This window comes from Mustela nigripes, chromosome 3 (genome assembly GCF_022355385.1).
Source record: "Mustela nigripes isolate SB6536 chromosome 3, MUSNIG.SB6536, whole genome shotgun sequence".
NCBI classification, from domain to species: domain Eukaryota; kingdom Metazoa; phylum Chordata; class Mammalia; order Carnivora; family Mustelidae; genus Mustela; species Mustela nigripes.
Window position 1 is genome coordinate 102,286,465 of NC_081559.1, and position 24,828 is coordinate 102,311,292.

Genomic DNA, 24,828 nt, shown 5'->3' on the forward strand with positions numbered 1-24,828 from the left:
AGGGAGGCACGGCTGGTTTATTTACCAGACAAGAAAACCAAGGCCCAGAATTGGGCATCAGAGTCCAGCCAGGATGTGACTCTTCCCTGTGCCTCCCTCCCACCTGGCCCTGGCCCCTGGGGGCAGCTTCTAGCACCAGGAGACCTTGGCTTTCTGACCTTCCGGATCTGGGTCTGCCTGGCCCCCAAAAGCCCCTGAGACCTGGAGTACAGGCTTCCAAGTAGCCAGATCTAAGTGGGAAACTCAGCCCCCCCACCCCTTGGTCACCTGGGTGTGAGCTTCAATGCCTTACTTCTCTGTGCCCAGTGACAATAGTCACCCACACTGCAGGACTGAGCAAGGAACCCGATAGCACCAGTAAGTGCCCAGCCTGGTGCCTGGCCCAGAGAGCCCCACAGTGTGACTCCCTCCTCCTTTCAGCCTTTCCAAAATAGACCTCAGTGGTGGGGCTTGGAGGTATGGAATTTAGGGGGCGGGGTGCAAGACTTCTACAGTTCAGTCAAGGGAGCTAGCGTGTCAGACGGGAAAGCAGGGGCCTCCAACTTCAGTTTGGTTGGATGGGAAATTGAATTAAGAGAACGCAAACTCCCCAGGGCCCAGAACCAGTTATTCGTGTGTCCCTAGAGGCTGGCCTGGGCTGGGCTGCCCGTTTTGGGGCCTTCTCCTCACTGACCCAGTGGGATTCTCCAGACAGATGCTGCATGTGACCCAGGCCGGGCGCCCGGTGTGGCTAACGAAGCAGTGCCCTTTGCTGACCAGGCTCTTGGCAGAACTGCAGAGGAGACGAGGGTTGGGCTCTCTCTGGAGAGCCCTTCAACCCCACCCACTTGCCCCGGGCTTCATTCCTAATAGGGCAGGGGCCCTTGCTTACCCAGGTTCAGGGCAGTGTACACCTCAAGGGCCCCTGAAGGTACAATCAATATTTTGTGCATATACATCTGTACATCTGAAGATTTTACCCAATTCTCAAAAGGCTCCAGGACCCTAATCAGGTTAGGGACCTCCACTGTGTTAAGGCTCCAATCCCAAGATAGAAGAAGGCCTGACCCTGCCTGAGAAGCGTGTTTTCTAACAAGGGACTCTGGAAGACCAGTGCCCCGTAAAGAATCAAAGGAATGCATCCTGGAAAGAACATTCTAGACCTTGGCACACACAGAAAAATATCTGAGGGCAGATTCCAGCCTGCAGTTTTGGGAGGCACTTAGCCATTCTGTCTGGGCCCCATAGTGGGCACCCTGGGAAATTATTAATTTATTATTATTATTTTCTTCTCTCAAAAGGAAGGGTCGGTCCAAAACACCAGTCCTCACAGGGCACTCCTCTCTGGGTTGGGTTGGGGAGCCCTGGGGTCCTGTGGGACACTACTGAGGGGAGCCCTCCTTCCGGAGAGGAGACCAGGGCTCTGGGATCTATGGGGAAGAAAGGTGGTGGTAGGAAGATGATTCTTGGTGACTAACTCAGGCGGGACTGGTCCTGACCCGTGCTGCTGGGCTGGCTGGTGCCCTGGGCTGGGGGCTGGGTATGAACAGAGTGGCCCAGGAGCGGTAAGTTCAGAAGCCTCAGCAAGCCGGGTCTCCCTGTGAAGGGGCAGACAGGAGGCTCCTGAAGTTCCACAGCGACACTGTGTGGCAGGAAGAAGAAACTGCAGCAGTGGCAGGCAGACCACCCCAACTTCCTTCCCTACAGCAGGAAAAAGTAGGACTGCACCCCTGGGTGAACACCGTGGGTCTGGAGCAGTTAAAGGGTTGGGGGTCCTCAAAAGGGAGTCAGTGGGCTGCTAGTTAAAGAGGCATACAGGCATTCTAGCAGTTGATTGGGTAGGATTTGGCTAGGAGCAAGGCTCTGGCTGGCTCTTCTGAAGAAAGGTAGAAGCGACGTTGATAGGGGATGCAGAGGCACTTCGGCTTTGGGAGGGCTGTGAAGGGAAGACTGGGAAAGGAGGAGAGCTTCAAGTCCCTCCAACTGGAGAACTCGGTCAGCAAGGGAGGAGCACTGGACAGGGAGTCCAGGATCTGGTCCTGTCCTCGAACCTGACCAACATGTTGCCTTGGGTCAGTCATGTGCGGATTAATCTCATGTGTTGGGAGCTCCATGGACCGCAGACATAGACATGGAAGGGTCACAGTGGGAGAAAAAGACTGTTGGTCGGTTTGCTGGCACCTGTGTGTAGGTGGGGAGGGGGAAGGCAAGAAGGGAGAAGAGAGGAAGAGAAAGGATGAAGGAAGATATTTAAAATTCATTTCCAGGGGCGCCTGGGTGGCTCAGTGGGTTAAAGCCTCTGCCTTCAGCTCAGGTCATGATCTCAGGGTCCTGGGATCGAGCCCCATCGGGCTCTCTGCTTGGCAGAGAGCCTGCTTCCTCCTCTCTCTCTCTGCCTGCCTCTCTGCCTACTTGTGACCTCTGTGTGTCAAATAAATAAATAAAATATTTTTTAAAAAATAAAATAAAATAAAATTCATTTCCAAGCACAGTTCTATAGACTGGTCCTGTTTATGCTCCCGTTTTACAGATGAGAAAATCAAGGCTGAGAATGGGTAACTAGGGCTCTCAGGCCTTGGAAACTGACTGGACCACACTTTCTCAGGCCTTGAAACCTGGCTGGACCACACTTTCCCTCGTCCCTTGCAGGTTGGTGTCACCAGGACTGAGTTCTGGCAGAGGCCATGTGGGCAGAAGCAGGCTCATTCAGGCCTGGGGCTAATCAAGAGCAGCTGGTTTGCATGTTAGGTGGGCAGACATTGTACGTACGTACGAAGGCTTTGAGATTTGGGACCTCTGTCTGTTTCAGCAAGCGGGCATTATCCAAGCAGTAAGTGGAGATTCGGGACTCAGACCTGTCTCCCTGGTGCACCTATAAGACTGAGTGGGACAGGGAGCTACCTCAGTGTGCTCCCCAGATTGAGAGTGTGTGTGCACATGCGTGTGCACACACGTACTAGAGAATTATGGAGCGAGCAATTTACACTCCTCTCCCACATTGCATGGTCTTGATTTCCTCGCTGGTCATCCATTCTTTCCTTACCTGGCTTTGAGACGCTCGTGGGTTTTAGTGTGAAGACCTCTTTTCTGGTTTCATTAGCCAGCATTTCCTGCCCCACATAGATGGGGGAAGGGAGTGGCAGACTTTAGACTTTAAATGACCTCATGGAGGACGGGGACCAAAGGCTGTGAAATTACCTTGCCTCCACCTAGCATCACCCCCCACCACAAGGCTGTAGTCCCTCCTTGACCGCGGCATCGATGACAGGGTACTGCTTTTGAAGTTGGAGAAATCTGGGTTTGAATCTTAGTTTCTCCATCTTCTAGCTGTGAAGCTTAGGAAATGTGCTAAGGTTAACTTGTGATGGTTCAGTGAGCCCGTGTATATAAAAATTACTGGCATGTGGTGGAGTGTGAGCCCGAGTTAGTCTCCGAACGTCCCCTGTCTGAGACCGTCTCCCTCTCTCCCTGCCTCAAATTAAGAAAATCCTTGTAAACTGCAGTTTTCCTCAGGCAAGAGATGACCCGGGAGGCAAGGGGCTTTCAGAGAGGGCACAGTCTATCAGCTGGGCCTGGCAGAATGGACACATAGAAAGGAAGTGTTCTGGAAAGCTAGGCTGTGCCCCCGCGGCACCCAGACGTGGGGGCTGGAGCAAGGGTTCTGGTTGCTAACGGGGCAGAAACATAGAAGGAAGTAGGGGAGCCCAAATGGGGATGTGGGTTTGAGAGAAGCAAGCCCAGTCTCCTCTATCACTTCCTAGCACATTGCCTCCTGGCCCCCTTCCTTGGGACCCTTTGAATCAAGCCCACCCCACACCCCCAAGCCAGGCCTTCAGTCCTCAGGAAAGACCACCTCTCACCATTCCATTCATCGCTTGTCCCCAGAGGTTCTTGGCCTCCAGGCCAAGGCCCCAGCCAGAGGGTCACCCACTGCCTCGCAGCCAAGACCCCCAGGCTGAGCAGTTACCATTTCTGCCGGTGAACATCCGGAGGAACTGGGGGCATCCCACTTCTACGATCTGTCCCAGTGCAGAGGACGGCCAGCAGCTCATGTTGTCCCACAGTCCCTTACAACCTGCCAAGAGGAGCAGCAGTGTTAGACAGGGAGCCAGCATGGGCAAAGGGCCTCCCCCACCGCCTGTCACCATCCCCAGCACTCTAGCCTGCTAGCCTTTCCCATTAGGGACTGACTCTTTGAGATCAGGAACCAGTGGGGTCCAATGTGCCCTTTTATCTTTGGCATCTACACAGTAATCGCCCATGTTGAAGGCATGAAGGAAGGAGAGAACACATGTTATCTCGTATAAGCCTCACCACTCACCAGGGCAGCTCTGGATTTCTCTAGAACAGAAGACAGAACACCTCTTGGCCTCCGGTTGCATTAGACTCGACAGCAGGGCTCTGGCCTGGCCTCACAGGGTAACCATCTAGGGAGCTTTATTTTATTTTTTTTAAAGATTTATTTATTTGACACACACACACACACACACACACACACTCACACGCAGAGAATACAAGCAGGGGGGAGCAGAAGGGAGAGGGAGAAGCAGGCTCCCCCACTGAGCAGACAGCCCTACCTGAAGCTCAATCCCAGACCCTGGGATCATGACCCGAGCTGAAGGCATTTGCTTAACCGACTGAGCTGCCACCCAGGCACCAGAACACATAGAACTGGGCCCTGCATCCAGGGATCCTGATTTAACTGGTGTTGGGAGGGGGCTGGGCCGCTCCCCATATGCATTCCTTGGAACAGGCTTTGGTCAGATCACTGACTTCTGAATTCCTTGTTGGGGTCCTGGCCTTCCAGTCCTCTGCCTGCCAGCTGGGCTTTGGTGCTAGTGGGAGTCCGTCACCCTGTGCTCTCACACATGTAAGCTCATCTAACCCACCGCAATGCTCCACGGCAACTGGCCCTGTCCTTGTTTTATGAATGAAGCGATAACACAGAGAAGAGAAGGATTTTCTGGAGTCACACAGCGGGGAAATGCAGGGGCTGGAAAGTGGCTGTCTAGCTACCCTGCTCTGTGCCACCTCCCAGGCTTTAGCCACCTGCCCTATCTCTTAGGGGCACCAACCCCAGCTTCCAAGAGCCTTCCTCATGGAGCCAGGCTAGGGGAACTGGAGAGGAGCCAAGAGCTGGTGGGGATCCAGGGGGTGGGGTTGGCCCAGGAGGGCAAGAGGGAGGATGCAGAGAGAGGGGCTGAAGGGGGCCTGCCCCCAGAGGGATGAGGGGAGAGAGAGGAAGTGTGAGGTCAGGATGCGGGGCTCTGGAGGCAGGGCAGCCCCTGAGTGACAGACAGACTGTGGCCCCGGGACTAGGTTGCTGATATGGAGTGGGAGAGAGCTTGCACACAGAGGCAGGGCTTGGACGGGGCTTCCCCAGGACAGTGGAAGCATCTTGGGACTGAGGACCAGGGTCTGTGTCCGTCGAGGAATGTGGGAGATGAGCAACCCCTAGCCTGTCTCTGCTCCTTCACCCCGACTCTCACAGTGAGCCCTGAAAGAGGAGGGGCTGGACCTCTGTCTGAGCGCGCCACAGAGCACCCAGGCAGGGTTCTGCCACCATCCAGGCAACTGGTCGTCCACATTCCAGCCGCTGGGGACGCTGCTCCCCAGACCTGAGCAGGGGCTGCCCGAGTTTGCAGGGTCCCTGCGACCCTGGCCTCCCAGATGCTCCTGGGACGGCAACCTCAGCCTACTGTGACCCACTGTGTCTGTCTACTTGACTTGAGCCTGGAGGATGAGGCTGTCCTTGCTCCTTCTGCAGAAGTCTCCCTGTGACAGCAGGTTGCCTCATTTACAAGGAGCCACATGTCTTGTATGAGAAGCAGTTGGAAGGATTCAGGAGTCTCTTTCATCACTTTGGGAGCAATGAATTCAGGGTCGCCCCACCAGGTCAGCCAGGGAATGGGGGTCCACGGCTCCTGCCCCTGAGGCTAGATAGCCCCCGTCCAGTTGGCCAGACAGATGGCAGGCTTCCTGACCTGGGTCATGTGAGGCTGGGCTCATAGGGACACTGCCTTGGTGCTGACAGTAGGTGGCAGAAGAGGGGCTGGTGGCAAGGGGGAGAAGGCTCTCCTCAAGGTGAGTGGGGTCCCCTGATAGCCGGTTCACTGTCACGCCTTCTGTATCAACCCTGCAGAGAGAAAAGGCTGGAGGTGCATGGGACACTGTGGAGCCTGCAGGGGTAGGGTAAGGTCACTGCCCCACCAGAGGTGATGGAAATGAGGAATCCAGGCTCCAAGAGGCCAAGAGACATAGGTGCAGGGGGACAGAGCTGATACCGGTGGCGCTGGTATCACACCCTCCGGGCTGACCCTTGGTTGCAGCAGACTGGTGCTTCTGCCTCCACGTGACATTGCTCATGTCCTGAACACAGTGGCACGCTGTGATAGGGGTGACGTCCTCTTCCAGCCTCGATGCTGGGAACAGACCTAGTGCTCCCAGTGCGAGGAGCCCATCCCTGGTGGCGTGCTCTTCTAGCTGGTATGTGGTTGAATGCTTTTCATTTTAATAGTTACACTTTTAAAAAAAAAAGATTTTATTTATTTATTTGACACAGAGAGAGACGGCAAGAGAGGAAACACAAGCAGAGGGAGAGAGAGAGGGAGAAGCAGGCTTCCTGCTGAGCAAGGAGCCTGATGCAGGGCTTGATTCCAGCACCCTGGGATCATGACCTGAGTCAAAGGCAGCACTTAACCAACTGAGCCACCCAGGCACCCTGACAGTTGCACATTTGTTTAAAAAAAAAAAGAGAATTTAATATGTATTAAGCAGTTATAAGATGAGCATATCACATCTGTGATTTTATAGCTATTAATATTATATATTATAATAATAGTAATATTATATTATATTATATATATATATAATATTACATATATTATTATAAAAGGAGGTTAAGTTAAAAAATAGTCAGTTGAAGAAGTTGGTTGAGCTCCTGACTCCTGATTTCGGCTCGGGTCATGATCTCAGGGTCTGGAGATCAAGCCCCATGTTGGGCTCTGCACTCAGTCTGGAGTCAGTTTGAGATTCTCCCTCTCCCTCTGTCCCTACCCCCTGCTCATATTCTCTTTCTTTTTATTTGAAAAAAAGATTAATTTTTAAAAAGTGGGGCGAGAACCCTTGTACGCTGTTGGGGGAATGTAAACTGGTGCAGCTGCCATAGAAAATAGCACAGAGGCTCCTCAAAAAATACAAACAGAACTACAACGTGATCCAGCCTTCCTGCTTCTAGGTATATACCCCAAGGAAAAGAAATCAGGACCTCAAAGAGATCTCTGCACTCCCACGTCCACAGCAGCATCGTTTTCAGTCGCCAAGGTTGCAAACAGCCTATGTGTCCATCGAACAATGATGGGTAAGGAGGATCCCTGTGCAATATTACTCAGCCTTTAAGAACGAAATCCTGCCCTTGTGACAACACGGATAAACGTGGAGGACACCGCCAAATAAGCCAAGCCAGACGCAAAAAGAGAAATGCCGCGTGATCTCACTCCCATGTGGGATGTGAAAGATTCAAGCTCATCAGAGCAGAAAGTAGAATGGTCACCAGGAGGCTGGGGTTGGGGGAGACGGGAAGATGTTGGCCAGAGGGTATGAAGTTGCGGTTAGGAAGGATGAATGAGCCCAAGATGTAATGCACGACATGATGAAAAGCAAAGTCCATTGATTTAAAGAGAAAACATTCAGACAGGCAGTACAGGTGGTGTGCTGGGCTGGAGGGACCGTGGCCAGGGAAGCCGGCTGGTACTGCGTGGTTCCTAGATGCTTGCAGGGACCTGCTTTGCACTGGGGTGTGAGTGGAGGGTGTGAGTGGAGGGCCTCAGCTCCCACTTCCCACCAGGCTCCTGCTCTGAGTAGGGGGAAGGCCAGCACAGGTGCGGCAGGGATGGGAGGACAGGAGGGCGTCCTGGCACTAGCCCTTCTGGGGCTCCTCTGGGGGCTCAGAACTTGGGTTGCTGCGGGCTCCTGGTGGGTTTAGATCTTGAGCCCCGGAGCTCGTTGCCTGAACTGGGGGTGAGGAGGTGTCCAATGAGATAAGGGATGGAGGAGCTTTGTAGATGGGGGTCCGGTTCACTGAGCCAGTAGGGAGGGGTCACTGCCTCCAGAAAGGCAGGGCTAGAATGCCTACAGATGAGCTGCTGTGTGGGCAAGCAGGGCTCAGAGCAGCGTGAGCGGCAGCTCTTCACCATTGCTGATGGACACTGTCTGGCTGGAGGGCGGGGATGGAAGGCTGGGGATGTTCTGAGTGGAGAGACAAGACAATGTTGGCCCACAAATGCCATCTGGGGGGGTAGGGGGTGCCTACCAAGTGCCTGTAGCCACGGAGGACAGCACTGGAGCCTGAGCTGAAGCAGTGTCATGGTGGAGATAGAGTGAGTTTTGGACACAAATCTCCCTTGAGCATGCCTCTTACCTCTATGAGCCTCAGTGTCCTCATCTGTAAAACGGGCATAGTAACATTCCCCCAGGATTTTGGTGTGGATTAAACGATTTGTGTGTGCAGGAGAATATTTTCTGATCTATTAATCTCCATTCCGCCCCCCCCCCCCTTTTTTGTCCTTCCTCCTCGGCCTGTTGGCTCACATTCTCAGAAGTGGGCAGATAAACTTGGAATCTTCCCGGCTTGGGTTTCCAAAGGCTGTGGTGGGGACGGGGGTGAGTTGGTGGGAGTGGGGTGGGGACAAGAATTCTGGTGTAAACAAAATGCTTGGCAGAAAACATAAAAGGAGCAAGACTTCCCTTGGACTGGGGAGGTAAGGAGGGCACGCAATGAGCAGGACCTATAAGGTTCCAGAAAAAGACTTGAGTACCCTGCTGCCCGGCCAGCCCTGGATGGTGGGGTAGCCCAGAGGAGAAATGGCTGTAGGGACCTGCCTGGACCAGCAGGACCACGGAGAGCCTCGCAGAGCCCACGCTTCCCAGAGGAGTCCAGAAGTCTGTTGGCCACCGCCCTGTAGAGCCAAGCTCAAGACCACTTGGGCTCCCCCAGATACAGCGGTGCCATGTGAATCTCTGATAGTCCAGCCAAGTTGTGGGGAAGATCCAGAAAATACCAAGGCTTAGGTTATCCCCTGTCCTAGGAGAGTGGAATCAGAATGAAAGGTCCAGAAAACGGAGAAAGTTGTTTTTGCCCACTAGAGTTGATGGATAAAGATTGGTCTCCTTTATACTTGTGAAGCCCCTGGCACTGGGCCAGGCCCCAAGCAAAGGCTCAGTGACCTCTGCTCCCTCTGTCCCATAGTCCTGCTGTCCTGAATCACCCACTGTGCCATAGAGAGGTGGCCCAGAGACAGATCTGGCGATGGGGAGGGGGCTGAAATGCAGGTAAAAGTGACCCAAGAGGGCAGGACCAGGCCTGGGGCATCTCTCCATCCCCACCCAGCCCAGTGCCTGGCATATAGCCAGTCGTCTGCTAACTGCATGTCTGCCCTGTGTCCACCCAGAGGGGAGCATCTGTCCTTGATTTATTTATAAATGAGCTCAGATGACCTGACGATAACCTGGGACTATTCCCGGAGCTATGTGTCAGGCTGCAGTGCCATGGGGCCAGGACCAAGCCAGGCCCCCCAAGGCCCTGCTGGGGTGGGCAGGGTGTCCTCTGTCCCTCCAAACTCCCTGCACACTTCCCGGCTAATGGAAGTCACCAGGGAACCCAAGTTCCCTCATGCCTTGCCCCTCTGGTCCTCCCCTAGCTTCTACTTCTGTGATAACCCTCTCCTCTTACCTAGAGCTGCTATATCCATCTCTCAAGTGCCTCCTGCCCCCCGTCCCTGCTCACCGCCATTCACCTGTCTCCTCCCCGAGACCCCTCAGTGTTTCAGGGACCCCTGCAGTTGCCTGTTCCCTGGCCTCATCCTGTCTCCCTTTGCCTTTCTCGGCTACCCTGGCCATCCAAGGGGCAACCTGGTGAGGTTTTCTGGGCTTTGCTAATGAGCTGATCTGTAGCATTAAGTCAAGAAAGGTATTGCCCTCCTGGTGGTGGCTGGACCACACAAGGAAGTGGTCAGGACAGAATCAATGGGACTGAAGTCCCAGGTGGCAAAGATATTTCAAAACCCAGCACAGGGAGGAAGAGCTGAACAGTCTGGGTGGGGGGGTTCTTTTTAAACCACAAAACACAAGCCATTTCCGGGGATAAAATGTGTTGGGAGTAGTGAGTTCCCCACCACTAAAAGTATGCAAGCAGAGAGAGGAACAGGATTAGCAGACTGGGAAATAAATACTTCAGACATTGCATGGAAGTTGCGGGAGGTAAGAAGAAGGACCCTTCGATTTCGAGGCTGAAGGCTGCTTTCTTTGAGGCGAGCTCTTGAGCACTATATGCTGAGCCTTTCCCCCCCCTCTGGCACTGGGCAACTGGACCCTGACCCCATAGAATCCCCCTCATCCACCCTGATAACTCTTCTTTACCTGGCCTGAAGGTCTTCATTTCATGCCACCTCTTATATTAATTAAAGATTAATTGACACTGGGATGTCTGGGTGGCTCAGTTGTTCAAGCGTCTGCCTTCAGCTCAGGTTGTGATCCCAGGGTCTTGGGATCGAGCCCCGCATTGGGCTCCCTGCTCAGCAGGAAGCTTGCTTCTCCCTCTCCCCCTGCTTATGTTATCTCTCTCACTGTCAAATAGATAAATAAAATCTTTTTTTTTTTTTAAAAATTAACTGACATCAATAGTCTTTTTTTTTTCCTGATTTCTAACTCTTAAATCCCTTCTTGGGAGAGTGAAAATATCAGTCACTCACAACTCAGTCTGAGTTGCAAACTACAAAATCCTTAGGATTTAGAGTCAAAAGATGGGGGCTGAGAGTCCTGTTTTAGCTCTGGGAGATCCTGAGTCTCTCGGTGCCTCTATTTTCCTCATCTGTGAAATGGGTTTAATAATGGTACTTACTATACAAGTTGGAAACTAAAAAAGAAAAAGCCTGAAAAGTTACACAAAACTAAGTTACTTGTTTCTGAAAAATGAGCCAAGATCTCTTGTGCCCAGGAAAGAAGCTGCGGGGTGGTGAGCTGTGGGCAAGGTGGGCGTGTCAGGCACTGGGGGTGGAGCCAGAGGGAATCCAGAAAAGGAGGAGCTGGGAATGTTTGCTAGAAAACATTGCATGACAGGGAGCCCGATTTAGGGCTCCATCCCAGGACCCTGTCCAATAAATAAAATCTAAAAAAAAAAATAATAATAATAAAACAAATTTTAGAAAACATTGTGTGAAAAGCCAGCATGTCTGAAATACTGGTGCAGGCTACGACGTAAATGAACCTCATAAACCTGCCCAGTGGAAGAGGGCAGATACAGAAAGAAGGTCACCTACTGTAAGATTCCACTTAGAAATCCAGGATCAGTGAACCCAGAGAGACAGAAAGCAGAATCGTGGTTGCCAGGGCAGGAAAGGGGGGCAAGGAGGAGTGATTACTTATTGGGTATGGGATTTTCTTTTGGGGTGATGAAAATGTTTTGGAACCGGAGGGGTGCTGGCTGCACAGGGCTGTGAATGTCCGGAATGACACTGAATTGTTCTCTCTACAATGGTCAAGTTACTATGTGAATTTCAACTCATTCACCCCTTCCTCCTTTCCCTCCAGCCCTCCTGCCAAAAAAATCAGCCTGTTCCCCGCTGCCCATGTTCTTCAGGACTGGGGAACCAGCTAGCAGAGTCAAGAAGAGAAAGGGCGTGGCATGTCACCACTTGGAATGCAAGGATACTACGGCCCAGAGACGATTAGTGTCTTGCTCAGAGTCACACAGCCCCTAAGAGACAGAGGAATGCACCTGTCTTTGTGATTGTGGAGCCCACACCTTTCCTGATACCAACTCTCTGGAACATTCTTCCCTACGGAGAGCCAAAGCCCTTCCACCAGGCAGCTTGTGTGTGTGTGTGTGTGTGTGTGTGCGCGGGGCGGGGGGGGGGGTATCAGCTTCTGTAAACAGAGCAATAAATAGCCCGGTAGAGCAGTCCACACAGCTATTAGGGTGACCCTGAAACGTTCCCACAAAATGCTGGGAAGGACTTGGCCACCTAACCCGGAATAGCTGAAGAGTTAATTTTTTATTTGTGATAAGTGTGCTGGGCTCAGTGACAGCTCCGAGAGTGGCATTTCCTGTGACTCGTCTGGGGATCAAATATTAACCTCCTCCCCGGGGGAGGACAGGACAGCTTAACCATTAACCCCGGGCCCCTAGCCAAGAGTCCCACTGGCCCCTCCCACTTTAGACGCCAGAATAGATCCTTGTTAGGGCCGGAGGTCCTGAGGGCCCGTAGGCCTGGGTGGTCCAGGGACCTGGGCAGGCGGCCTAACCCCAGCCCTCGGCCGGCCTGGTTCTGGTGTGGACAACCGCTCCAACAGCTTGCCCCCTTTGCAGTTTCTCTTCTCCCTCCATCTCGGAGGGAGCTGTCCCCCCACCTGGGCCACACATCCATCCCAAACTCCGGGATGCATGCTCTGCTCTGTGTTTTCAAGTGCTCCGCAGAGCGCGCCTGAAGACTTTTCCAGCCGCTTGGGTACTTGGACATCTGCCTCTAGGGCTTTTAGATTAGGCTTTCAAAGCAACAGATGCCCTTTCCTAAATGGAAATTGTGGAAGGCCAAAGTGCCAGATCCAAGAGGCTGAGCCTGTGTGGTGGCGGGAGGGGGACAAGTAGGGAGGGTGTGGGAGGAGCCTGGCCTCTTTCTCACTCACCTGCCCAGGCCTTGCCAAACATTGTTAAATACTCCAAACTCAGCACAGCCCTCTTCCCATACTAACTCCCAAGCCCTCTCCGGAAGATGGGGTGGGCTCAGGGCCTTCCCCACGGCTTCCCATGGGGGTTAGAGGCAGAACCAGGGTGAGAGTCCCTCATGAGCTTTCTCAGACCTGGGTGCACAATCAGGAGCACGTGGGAGCCTTAAGGAAAAGGGATGACCAGCCCCGACTCCAGATCAGTCAGCCCAGAACGTGGGCCTGGGCACACTCACAACCACCCCAAGCCCTGTGAAGGGGAGGTAGGCATCCATAAGGCGCCTGGCTAGCAGTTCATAGATAGAGGAGTCTCCCGGGGCATGGCTGAGCATGCAGGCAGACAGAGGGCCCAAGCAGAGCCTACCCTTCCGTGGCAGAGGTCAGCTGCACGGCAGAGCTGTGGGCATTGAGGAAATCATTCCTAGAGGAGCCTAAAAAGCAGAATGCTTGGCAGAGTGAGGAAGAGGGAATGGTGTTCTAGCAGAGGGCCCAAGCAGAGCCTACCCTTCCGTGGCAGAGGTCAGCTGCACCAGAGCTGTGGGCATTGAGGAAATCATTCCTAGAGGAGCCTAAAATGCAGAATGCTTGGCAGAGTGAGGAAGAGGGAATGGTGTTGTGGCAGAGGGATCAGCATGTGCAAAGGCCTGGAGGCACAGAGAATCTGATATCTTCAGGAAACTGTAGACAGTGTGGTTGAGCCAAAGGGAAATGCTTGAGATAAAGGCATGGATGAGGGCCAAGCTAGGCACTGGACTTCATCCTGGAACCACTGAAGAGCACGGGGACACTTCAAACACATCACATGCTCATTCTTCTAAAATAAGCGTCCCTTACAGTCTGTCTAATTTATGTACTTATCTTTCAGTAAGAGCTGAAGTTTTCAGGGCTGAATGAAAGACCCATGGCCTGTTGCTGGAATTTCAGGCATTCCTTGGGGGACATGCAGGCAGAGGCCAGCTGCCAGCTCTGCAGCACCAAGGTCTGGTCTTGTGGGTACCTCATTCTCTCTGGTTCCAGACACCGCGTCAGGGGTAGCAGGAGGGCTCAGGGAAGCAGGAGGCTCAGGCTCAATGGCGCCCCCCAGTGAGCACCGCAAGACCACAATCTGCCTTCCTTTTTTTTTTTTTTTTTAAAGATTTTATTTATTTATTTGACAAAGAGAAATTACAAGTACACTGAGAGGCAGGCAGAGAGAGAGAAGGAAGCAGGCTCCCTGCTAAGCAGAGAGCCCGATGCGGGACTCGATCCCAGGACCCTGAGATCATGACCTGAGCCGAAGGCAGTGGCTTAACCCACTGAGCCACCCAGGCACCCCACAATCTGCCTTCCTGTGAGCAGCTTTAAAGCCAGCAGAGAGGAAGGAAATGCTTGACTGTGGGAGGTTATCTGATCCCTGCCCCTAGTGCAACAGATGAGCGTTGCAACATCCGACTGTTTGTCCCCACTGCCCAGCACTCCCCAATTTTCCTCCTGCCTTTGACTGCTCCTGACAATTGTGTAACCTGGACCCCCCTGCCATCTGTACAGAGGAGCTCCCCAGCCCTGAGCTCTCCTCTGAAGTCGCAGCTCTGCATGGCTGACATTCACCTCCTGATCTTTGTCTCTCCTCCCCCCAGAATACCTGGCCTTCCTTGGCCCCATCTTCCTGATACGCAGGCGGGACACTCAGGAGTCATCCTGGACACGTTCCCTCGCACCCTGCTGCCAAGGCTGTTCATCATCACGTCTTGCCTGGGTTACCATCCAGACCTGTCTTTCATATGTCCACTTCTCTCCACCTCCACTTATTCCTCAGGAGCAGACCTTGCTCATATCTCCTTGGTCTTTATCTTTTCTGCACACCCCAACCTCATTTGCAAATTGTTAGCCCCTGAATCCCGTTGTATGAAGGCTTTCTCTAGCCACAGGAGCCCACTTTCCCCCCAAGGACAGCAGGTTGGGAGGGCAGGGGAATCAATGCTCCCACCCTCAGAAGCACGTTCTAACTGATGGGGAATTGGTGGGTAAATATCCCAGCTCCTCTGCCCCCCCCATCCCCCAGGCGTGTGTCCTGAGCTGGTTCCTAATGTGTCCCCACTGCCTACAAGCAATAATGCAGCCCATCTGCCCCAGCGTGAATGGCCAGCTAGCACCATTCGACAGGCTTCTAATCACTTGCCCTGTTTGGAAGGCATTACACCCCTTCTTCATCCTGTTCTCCCCCATCCCTCCGTATCCAGTATCAAGTTGGCAAACGCTGCCAACTTGAGCCCCTTGGGAAAAGATGGAAAACCGTCTTCACTTGAGCAGTGGTTACCAAGCATCTGTTAAAGTTCTAGCTGTATTGCGCATAGTGATAACGCCACCGTATTTAGGGGACTCCTTCCCTTCTCTGCCTCAGCTCCCCCCAGTCCTCTACTGGTGGTTCCTGGGGTAGCTGCCGAATTAGCTGCTTGCGTTTGAATCCTCCTCCCAGTTCCTGCTTCCAAGAGCCCAGATGACCATAATCTATTGCCTGGACCACTAGCTTTCCAGTGGGCATCTCAGAATGTCCCTCCGTCTTTCTCCAACCCACCTTACAGACTTCCCAGTACATCTCACCCTTTCTTCTGGTAACTTTTTTTCCTGCCAGAAACAGGTACTCTTCCCTCCCGCCTGGAGGTATGGCAGCCTTTTTATGACCATGAGGCAAACAGCACATGCTAAGCAGAAAGACAGAAGGATTCTGGGCTCTGGTGATACCCTGGAACTTTGCACAAGTTCTGAGTTTCTGTAACGTGGGGAAAAAAAAAAAGAACAACAACAAAAAACCCAAATCCCATTTGATGAAGCTAGCCTAGCAAGCTTCTGCTACATGTGGAAAAATACATCCCTCAGTGATTAAAGAGGAGTCTGTGGTCCTTTTTTCTCACCATTGTATCCTTTGTTCTCCTCATTCCCACCTCATAACAGTAAGTGCTATATTTCATGAATGAACGCTTGTAATTTCACATCAACTTCATAAAAAAACATCTGGAAATGGAGGCCCAGAGACATTAAGTAACTTGTTCAAGGTCACACAGTCTGTCTAATTTATGTACTTATTTTTATTTTATGTTGAGACCGAGAGAGCGAGCAGGGTGGAGGAGGGGAGGTGCAGAGGGAGAGGAAGAGAGAATGTTAAACAGATCCTCTGCTGAGCATGGAGCCCTTACATAGCTCAATGAGAGACTTAATCTCACAGCCCTGAGATCATGACCTGAGCCCAAATCAAGTCAGACGCTAAGTGATTGAGTCACCCAGACACCCCCAGTCTGCCTGGGCCCCTCTCCTCCTCTCCCCTCCTCTTCCTCTTTCTTTTTAAACATTGAGGTAAAATTCGCATAACAGAGATGGAGGCTGCCTTCCCTTTTAGCTCACAGCACATTCCGCAGTCATTGCCACCAGTAGTCAGGTGCCCTGTGAAGGTGACATGGGAAAGGCGAAGAGAGGAGAAGGAGGCTGAGGCAGAGGAGGTGAAAGGAGGGAAAAAGTATTGTGTAGCAGGCAGAGCTGCTGGGGCACAGCCTAGTTCTAGACAGTGTCTGCTGGAAAGGGGAAGGAGTCCCCGACCCGGCCATGAGGCACCGTGAGAAGCTGGATGACCAGGACACCTGGGTGGCTCAGTTGTTGAGCCTCTGCCTTTGGCTCAGGTCGTGATGCCAGGGTCCTGGGATCAAGCCCCACGTCGGGTTCCCAGCTCAGCAGGAACCCTGCTTCTCCCTCTCCTACTCCCCTTGCTTGTGTTCCCTCTCCCAAATAAATGAATAAAAATTATTTAAAAAAAAAAAAAGGAAACTGGATAACCAACAGATCAAGAACTTCAAGAATAAAGGCCATGACGTGGAGGGAAGACTTTTGCAAAAAGGTGTGTATGGCCTGTACCCCAGTAAACTGCATAAACTAGATGAAATTGTTAAGTTCCTATAAACACACAACCTACTGAGACAAGCAGGAACGGCTAGAAAATCTGAGCAGACCTCTAGCCAGTAAAGAGATTGAGTCAGTAATAAAAAATTTCCATTTCCCAACAAAGAAAAGTCCAGATGGCTTTGCTGATGAATTCTGTCAAACATTTAAAGAATGAACACCAATCCTCCTCAAACACTTCCAAAAAGGAGAAAAAAGAGAACAACTTCAAAATCATTCTAGGAGGCTCTCATTATCTTGTTACCAAAGTCAGACAAAGAAGTCAGACAAAGATGATAAGAAAACTACAGACCAATATTAATGATGAACAATAATGCAAAAATCTTAAACAAAATACCGGAAAATTGGAATTGAACAGCATAATCCATTAAAAGGACTATACACTATGACCGAATGAAATCTATTCCTGCAAGGTGAGGATGGCTCAACATATGAAAATCAGTCAGTGTAATACACAACATTCAGGAACAGAGAACAAAAACCATATGATCATTTCAACTGACGTAGAAAACGCATGTGACAAGGTTCAGTACATTTCATGATAAAAACACCTAACAAACTAGGATAGAAGGAAACTACCTCAACATAATAAAATCCATACGTGAAAAGCCCAGAGTGAATATTATACTCTTTGGTGAAAGACAGACATCTTACATCTTCATGTAAGATGAAGAACAAGGCAAGGATGGCTGCTATCACCATGTGTGTACAGAGTAGTCCTGGAAGTCCTACTCATAGCTATTAGACCAAAAAAAAAGGAAATAAAAGGCATCCAAATTGGAAAGGAAGACGTAAAATGATCTCTGTTCACAGACAACATACTCTTATATGTAGAAAATCCTAAATATTAAAAAAAAAAAAAAACCTGTTGAGCTAATAAATGGTCTCAGCAAAGTTGCAGGATAGATACAAAGTCAACACACAAAAATTAGTTGTATTTCTGTACATTAATGAGGAACAACTGGAAAAGGAAATTAAGAAATGAATCAAGGAGTGCCTGGGTAGCTTGGTGGTTGGCATCTGCCTTCGGCTTGGGTCATGATCTTGGGGTTCTGGTATCAAGCCCCAAGTCTGGCTCTCTGCTCAACAGGGAGCCTGCTTCTCCTTCTCCCTCTACCACTCTCCCTGCTTGTGTGCTTCCTTTCACTCTCCAATAAATAAGTTAAATTTTAAAAAAAGAAAAGAGAAATGAATCAAAACAAAACACTCAGGAATAGACCCAACCAATGAAGTTAAAGACTTGCAAGCTAAAAATGAAAAAATGTTGCTAAAAGAAATTAAAGACACAAATAAAAGGAAAGACGTGTTGTGTTCATGGATCAGATGACTTAATATTGTTAAGATGTTGATACTATGCAGAGCAACCTATAGATTCAATGCAACCCTTATCAAAATCCCAATAACATTATTTGCAGAAATGAAAAAATCCTTCCTAAAATTCATATGGAATCTCAAGAAACCTGGAAATAGCCAAATCAATCTTGAAAGAACTAAGTAGTAAGTCTCACGCTTTCTGATTTCAAACTTACTACAAAACTACAGTAACCAAAACAAACAGTGTAGTGCTGGCAGAAAGGCATATAGACCAATGGAATAGAATAGAGAACTCAGAAATAAACCCTCATATATATGGTTAAATGATTTTTGACAACGGTGTCAAAATCATTCAACAGAAAAAAGGTTTTCAACCTGTGGTATTGAAAAAACTGGATATCCACATATGAAAGAATGAAGATGGACACCATAAACAAAAAGGAACTCAAAATGGACCAAGGACCTAAATTTAAGAGCTAAAATTATAAAAATCTTCGGATAAAATATATGGGAAGAGCTTTGTGAGATTCAATTTAGTAATGATTTATTGGATATGACATCAAAAGCACAGAAAACGAAAGTAAAAAATAGATGAATTGCACTTTATCAAACTCAAAAACTTCTGTTCATCAAAGGAAACAATTAACAGAATGAAAAGGCAACCTATATAAGAGGAGGGATTATTTACAAATCATAGAGGTGAAAAGGGGGTAAGACCCAGAATATACAAAGAACTCCTAAATTCAACAGCAAAAATCGTAAACAATCCTATTTTTAAATGGGCAAAAGACTTCAATAGACATTTCTCCAAAGAAGACATACAAATGACCAACAAGTACATGAAAAGATGCTCAACGTCACTCATTATCAGTGAAATGCGATCAAAACCACAATGAGTTATTACCTAACAGTCATTTGGATGGCTACTATAAAAAACAAACAAACAAACAAACAATAAAATAGCAACTGTTGGTGAAGATGTGGAGAAATTGGAACTCATGTGCACTGCTGGTGAGAATGTGAAATAGGAAAATCACTATGGAAAAAAACAGTATGCCAGATCCTGAAAAAATTAAAAATTAAGAAAAGAATTACCATATAATCCTGCAAATGCCCAGGGTTTGGGGAGAGAGAGGGATGAATAGGTAGCACACAGAGGATTTCTAGGGCACAGAAACTACTCTGTCCAATACTATAATGGCGGACACACGTCATTATACATTTGTCAAAACCTACAGACTGCACACCAAGAGCGAATCCTAATGTAAACCATGACTTTGGGTGGTAACGTTGATCAACGTAATTTCATCAATTGTAACTAGTATCACTCTGTTAGAGGATGTTCGTGGGGGAAGTCATGTTTGGGTAGGGAGGAGAGAGTATATGGGAACTCTACACTTTCTGCTCCATTTTGCAGCAAATTGTTCTAAAAAATAAAGTCTATTTAAAAATTCAAATAACATACAATTAGCCATTATCCATTCTAAAGTGTACAATTCAGTGGAATTTGGTACGGAGTATCATGCAACCATCACCTCTATCTGAATCTAAGATATTTTCACCACACCAAAAGGGAACAGCTAAGAATTACTCCCCATTCCCTCTCCCCTTGCCCCTGGAGGCTACCCATCTAATTTCTGTCTGTATGGATTTGCCTGTTTTAGATATCTCATATAAATGGAATCATACCATTCATGGCCTTTTGTAACTAGATTTCATCACTTAACATGCTTTCAAGATTCATACATGTTATAGCATGTATCAGTACTTCATTTATTTTTAAGACTGAGTAATGTTCCATTGTATGTATAGACTACATTTCCTTACCCATTCATCAGTTGATGGACATTTGGGTTGTTTCTGCCTCTTGGCTATTGAGACTAGTGGCACTGTGAATACGTGTGTATAAGTCTTTGTTTGAATACCTGTAATGGATTCTTTTCTTACTGTTACATGCCTCCTTATCCTTAGATGGGGGGGAGCTAAAAAGCAGCATAGAAATAAAATTAACATTTAAATATCAAATTAATGTTATTTTTAAATGATTAATAATATTGTTTAAATGAATAATATTTAAGAACTAAACAGTACTTAACACACTTTATCATTTCGTCATTATAATCCCAAAGTAGATATTATCACCTCCATTATGTAGATCAAGAACCCGAGTCTCAGCAGGTTAAATAACTTGTCTGTGGTTACACAGCCAGTGAGTGGAAGCCAACATTGGACCCCAGGTTTTTCTGACCCCTCGCTGACTCTGTGACTATCTCACTCATCAAACTGGCAGAGGAGACGAGAGAATGGATAAGAGGATAAAAACACAGACTATATCCACGAGCCCCGAGGAACAATGAGTGGTGATGATCTGGCTTTTTGGGTATGTATCAACTGCTCGTTGGGATCATTCCAGGCCCTCTCCAACCCATCAGGTGATTATCTGAATGAATACAGCTAGTCTAGCTCCCTCCATCCCCAAGCATCCCAGTCTCCCTTACCCTAGTGGGATTAGTGGGACTAGTCCAAGCATGGACTAATGTGGGTCACATACCTGGGGCTGGCTGCTCTGTGCCCAAGTCTCCTGGATTCTCTTCAGAGAGTTCCTGTAGGCACTGGTCCTGTTCCTCTTGCAGCACCCGCATCACATCACACAATCCAGGGAGGGCACCCACCTGCAAGTCCAAAACCCAGATTGCTCATCACGGCCCCTAACTAATGTGTACCACAAAAAGACTTTCTGTGCATGAGAATGGGGCCAAACAGTGGGGATTCAAAATGAGGAAAGCAAAATCAATGCCAGGATAAAGCTCCTCACAGTGAGGTGGAGGCAGCCACTCCTCAAAGAGAATTCAGATCAGGGCTGGGACAGCCAGGACACTTGAACACAATATAGCTTGTCCACTGAAAATCTTGCTCTTAGGTTTCCCAAGAGTCCTGAGCCCAGTGAGTTACTTGCTTTCAGGGCACGCTACCATTATTAGTCTGTGAGACTTCATTTGTTCCAACAGTGTTTATTTCTCAGGTTTGGCAAATTTGGTTTTGGTTTGAAGGTCTTTGAAAGCTGTGCTTGACTATTTCCCAGTTCCCTAGAAGAGCGTCTATGGCCACCCCAGGCAAACTGCGATGGACAGAGGAGTTAGACAGGAAGGGTTAGCACACAGTCCTGGCTTCCTAGCTCTTCCTAGAGTAGATTTCCAGAGCATGCTCGCTTCTTTTTTTTTTTTTTTTTTTTTTTTAAATTTTTTTTTTTTACAGAGAGAAATAACAAGTAGACAGAGAGGCAGCCAGAGAGAGAGAGGGAGAGGGAAGCAAGCTCCCTGCTGAGCAGAGAGCCTGATGCGGGACTCGATCCCAGGACCCTGAGATCATGACCCGAGCCGAAGGCAGCGGCTCAATCCACTGAGCCACCCAGGCGCCCTGGCTCGCTTCTTTTATTCATACCTGACACTTGATAAATATGTCAGTGATTGGGTAAATGAATGAATGAATGAACAAAAGAACAACTGAAAAGATCAATGAATTAGACTCCTACTTTACTTTCTACAGTGTATGGAATTTTAATATTAGAGTCTTTTCACACACATTATTACCTTATTTAATCCTCAAAATAACTCTGTAAAGAGACCTAGGAAAGGCAACTGAAACCCATTTTGGTTAGGGCATGTGACCAAAGGCCAACACCTAAGGTTCCTGATTTCAGAGACCAGCCTTCCAAGAGGTCAAGGGCCAGCTTTTATATGCTCCTGTTGACCTTGCACCAATGCTTTGCAGGTGGAAATGTCAACATAATGGAGCAGGGGGAGAAGTCCCTGGGGATAAGGCCATGCTCCGAAATGGCGCAAATCAACAAAAGATCTGGCCAGAGAAGAGCAGCTAAGATAGCACTGTCTTCCAATGATTCCAAAGACAAACATAAATTATCTGATTATCTCTTATTTTGGGTCTTCCACACTCTTCACTAATGCATTCAGAAAGTATCTATCTGCAGGGTGCCTGGGTGGCTCAGTAGGTCAAGCATCTAACATTTTATTTTGGCTCAGTTCATGATCTCAGGGTCATGAGATGGAGCCCTGTGTCAGACTCCGTGCTAAGCTTGGAATCTGCATGAGATTCTCACCCCCTCTGCCCTACCCCCAACCCCTTCTTGGCACTCTCTCTCGGGGAAAAAAAAAGTATCTATCAGCTGTCAGCAAATGCTCTTCTTCAGCTACTCCCTGATACCAAGTGACTGGGTCTGTGATGCCCATGAAACACACACATCACATCCCCTGGCCCAGAGCTGTGATCATCTGCAACAAAGCTACCACAGGAACACCTGTGCCCACCCAGCATAAAAACCATACTGTGCTCATTCCTTCCCCAGTCATCCCCCCTACATTTCCATCTCACCTGACAACATAGCAAATGACTTCATCACATTGCTTTGATGACTCTTATATTTAGATTCTTAACATTGAAACAAGTGGCTTCCCTAAGAAAACAGTCATTGTTAGAACCAGCAGGCAGCCCCATATACTCGTGCTCTTGTCCCCTTGTGGGGCTCTGCCCAGTCCTTGCTGAAGTTCATCATCACCAGCAGCCTCTGGCTTTTTGGCATAGGCAATAAAAGAGTTTCAGTGGAAAAATCCACCTACAGGTTGGCAGGCTGCCTTTAGTTCACTAAGGATCTCAAGTAGGCACACATTCTGTTCAGTGCCACTTTGAAACTGACATTACCCTTAAAAATGTGAGTGACTGCTGGAGGTAGTGTGAGCAGGTACAATCTTTTAAATGTCATCATATATTAAGTGTCACAAAAATGTTCATACCCTTTGGCCAACTGACTTTACTTCTAGGAATCCATCCCTTATAGGAAAAGCTTTATATAGAAAGATTCTCTTGCAGCTTTACATTTAGTAGAAACAAAGAGATAAACTTCAGCTTTCAGGAAGATGTAGTACATGTACCTTTTCCCTATTACTCCCGTTAAGTACAACAAGAAATCCTGGACATCATATACAAAACAAGCATAAAAAGATTCTGAAAGGTGGAAAGAAGGCAAAGTGGCTAAAGACCTCCTGACTCAAGGAAGTGGAAAGTTCCCTGAAGTTTCTTTTCTCTTTGTATAACCCATTATTAAAACTGAATAAGTTAGCCATAAGAAAATGCAGCCAGGGGCGCCTGGGTGGCTCAGTGGGTTAAGCCGCTGCCTTCGGCTCAGGTCATGATCTCAGGGTCCGGGGATCGAGGCCCGCATCGGGCTCTCTGCTCAGCAGGGAGCCTGCTTCCCTCTCTCTCTCTCTGCCTGCCTCTCCATCTACTTGTGATTTCTCTCTGTCAAATAAACAAATAAAATCTTTAAAAAAAAAAAAAAAGAAAGAAAATGCAGCCAGAGGCAGACCAAAAAAAACCCCAGTAAAAGCCTGCTCTCTCAAGCCAAGGGCCAGGAAAGAGGGAAGGTAGCAAGACTGAAAACATATAGACAATAACTGTTCTACAACAGCCAAACACCACAGAAAAAACTGTGGTCAGGTGGGGAGCCAGGACTTCTGCCTTCCCTGGGCTGTGACATTAGTGCCCAACCTCCCTGCCAAGGTGGTGGCAGAGATGGCCAAGTGGGGAGCTGAAAATTCATCCCTGCTGTGTGCTAATAAAGGTCCCCCAGCCTATGATGTTTGTAGAGACTGGACTTCCACCCTAATCCAGAAGTAATGAGGTGCTCCTCCATCTCCCCAGTGGGGTGCTGTCTCAGGTGCTGAATGAAAAGAATGGTCATCCCAGAATCCTATACTCAGTAAAAGATATCTTCAGAAATGAAAGGGAAATCGAGACATTCTTTTTTTTTTTTAATTTAAAAGATTTTATTTGTTGGACAGAGATAAACATAGCAAGAGAGGGAACAAAAGCAGGAGGAGTAGGAGAGGGAGAAGCAGGCTTCCCACTGAGCAGGGAGCCTGAAGCAGGGCTTGATCCCAGGACTCCGAGATCGTGACCTGAGCAGAAATCAGTCCCAGGGTTCCAAATCAAGACATTCTTAAAGGATAAGAAAAACTAAAATAATTCATTGCAGCACCCTACCCTAAAAGAATGGCTAAAAGAAGTTTCTCTAAACACAGAGGGGGGCCTACTGGGCACTCACAATTTTCACCACCAGCAGTGGTGATGAAACCCCATCCACTGCTGTGTTATAAGATCATGTGTGAAGCTGATACTCCCACCCCTCACTCAGCAGTAAGGGAAGATCATCTCTTCCTTGCCAGTGTCCAGTAAGGCAGAGTGGGGAAGCTGGAAGTCTACCTGTCAGAAATGGGGTAGCACCCACCCCCTTCCCCCATCAGGAGAAGCCAACTAAGACAGGTTTAAATAAGATGCAATCTAACAGCAATACAAAATGTCCTGTTTTCAGTCAAAGATCACTCATCATATTAAGAACCAGGAAAATGTCAAACTGAATGAGAAGAGGTGATCCACTGATGCCAACACTGAAGTGACAGGGATCTGAAACAATTTGAAAAAGACTATAAAGCAGCCAACAAATGTAGAGATATAAACCTCAGCCAAAAAAGAAAGTCTCAGCAAAGAAGTAGAAGATATCAAAAAATCAAATGTAAATATTACAACTGAAAAAGACAATAACTGAGGTAAAAAGCTCGGTAGAAGGTCTCAGCAGAATGTTGGTGGCATGGGGGGACATACAGAGGAAAGAGTCACTGAGCTAGAAGACAGGACAGTACAAATCTCTCAATCTGAACAACACAGAGAATAAACCAAAAATAAAAATGAACAAACTTCGAGGCACCTGGCTGGCTCAGTCGGCAGAGCATATGACTTTTGATCTTAGAGTTGTGAGTTCAAGCCCCATGTTGGAGCTTCAGTAAAAAGTAAAATAAAAAAATTGAATAATTCAGG

The 24,828-nt window shown here is 48.7% G+C and overlaps 1 protein-coding gene across 7 annotated transcripts in view; it reads right to left on the reverse strand.

Moving 5' to 3' along the window:
* The window catches only part of SCTR (secretin receptor), an 87,018-nt gene that overhangs the window by 29,203 nt on the left and 32,987 nt on the right, over positions 1 to 24,828 (reverse strand). For 5 of the 7 annotated variants that reach the window (XM_059394455.1, XM_059394454.1, XM_059394450.1 and 2 more), the window contains exons 2-4: positions 20,492 to 20,612; positions 19,866 to 19,922; positions 3,947 to 4,054 (exon numbers count right to left, since the gene is read on the reverse strand). In XM_059394455.1, coding sequence (XP_059250438.1) covers positions 3,947 to 4,054; positions 19,866 to 19,922; positions 20,492 to 20,582 — 256 coding nt within the window. In that variant the 5' untranslated portion in view covers positions 20,583 to 20,612. The remainder of the gene's footprint in view (positions 1 to 3,946; positions 4,055 to 19,865; positions 19,923 to 20,491; positions 20,613 to 24,828) is intronic. The other 2 variants (XM_059394453.1, XM_059394452.1) reach the window with 1 other exon arrangement.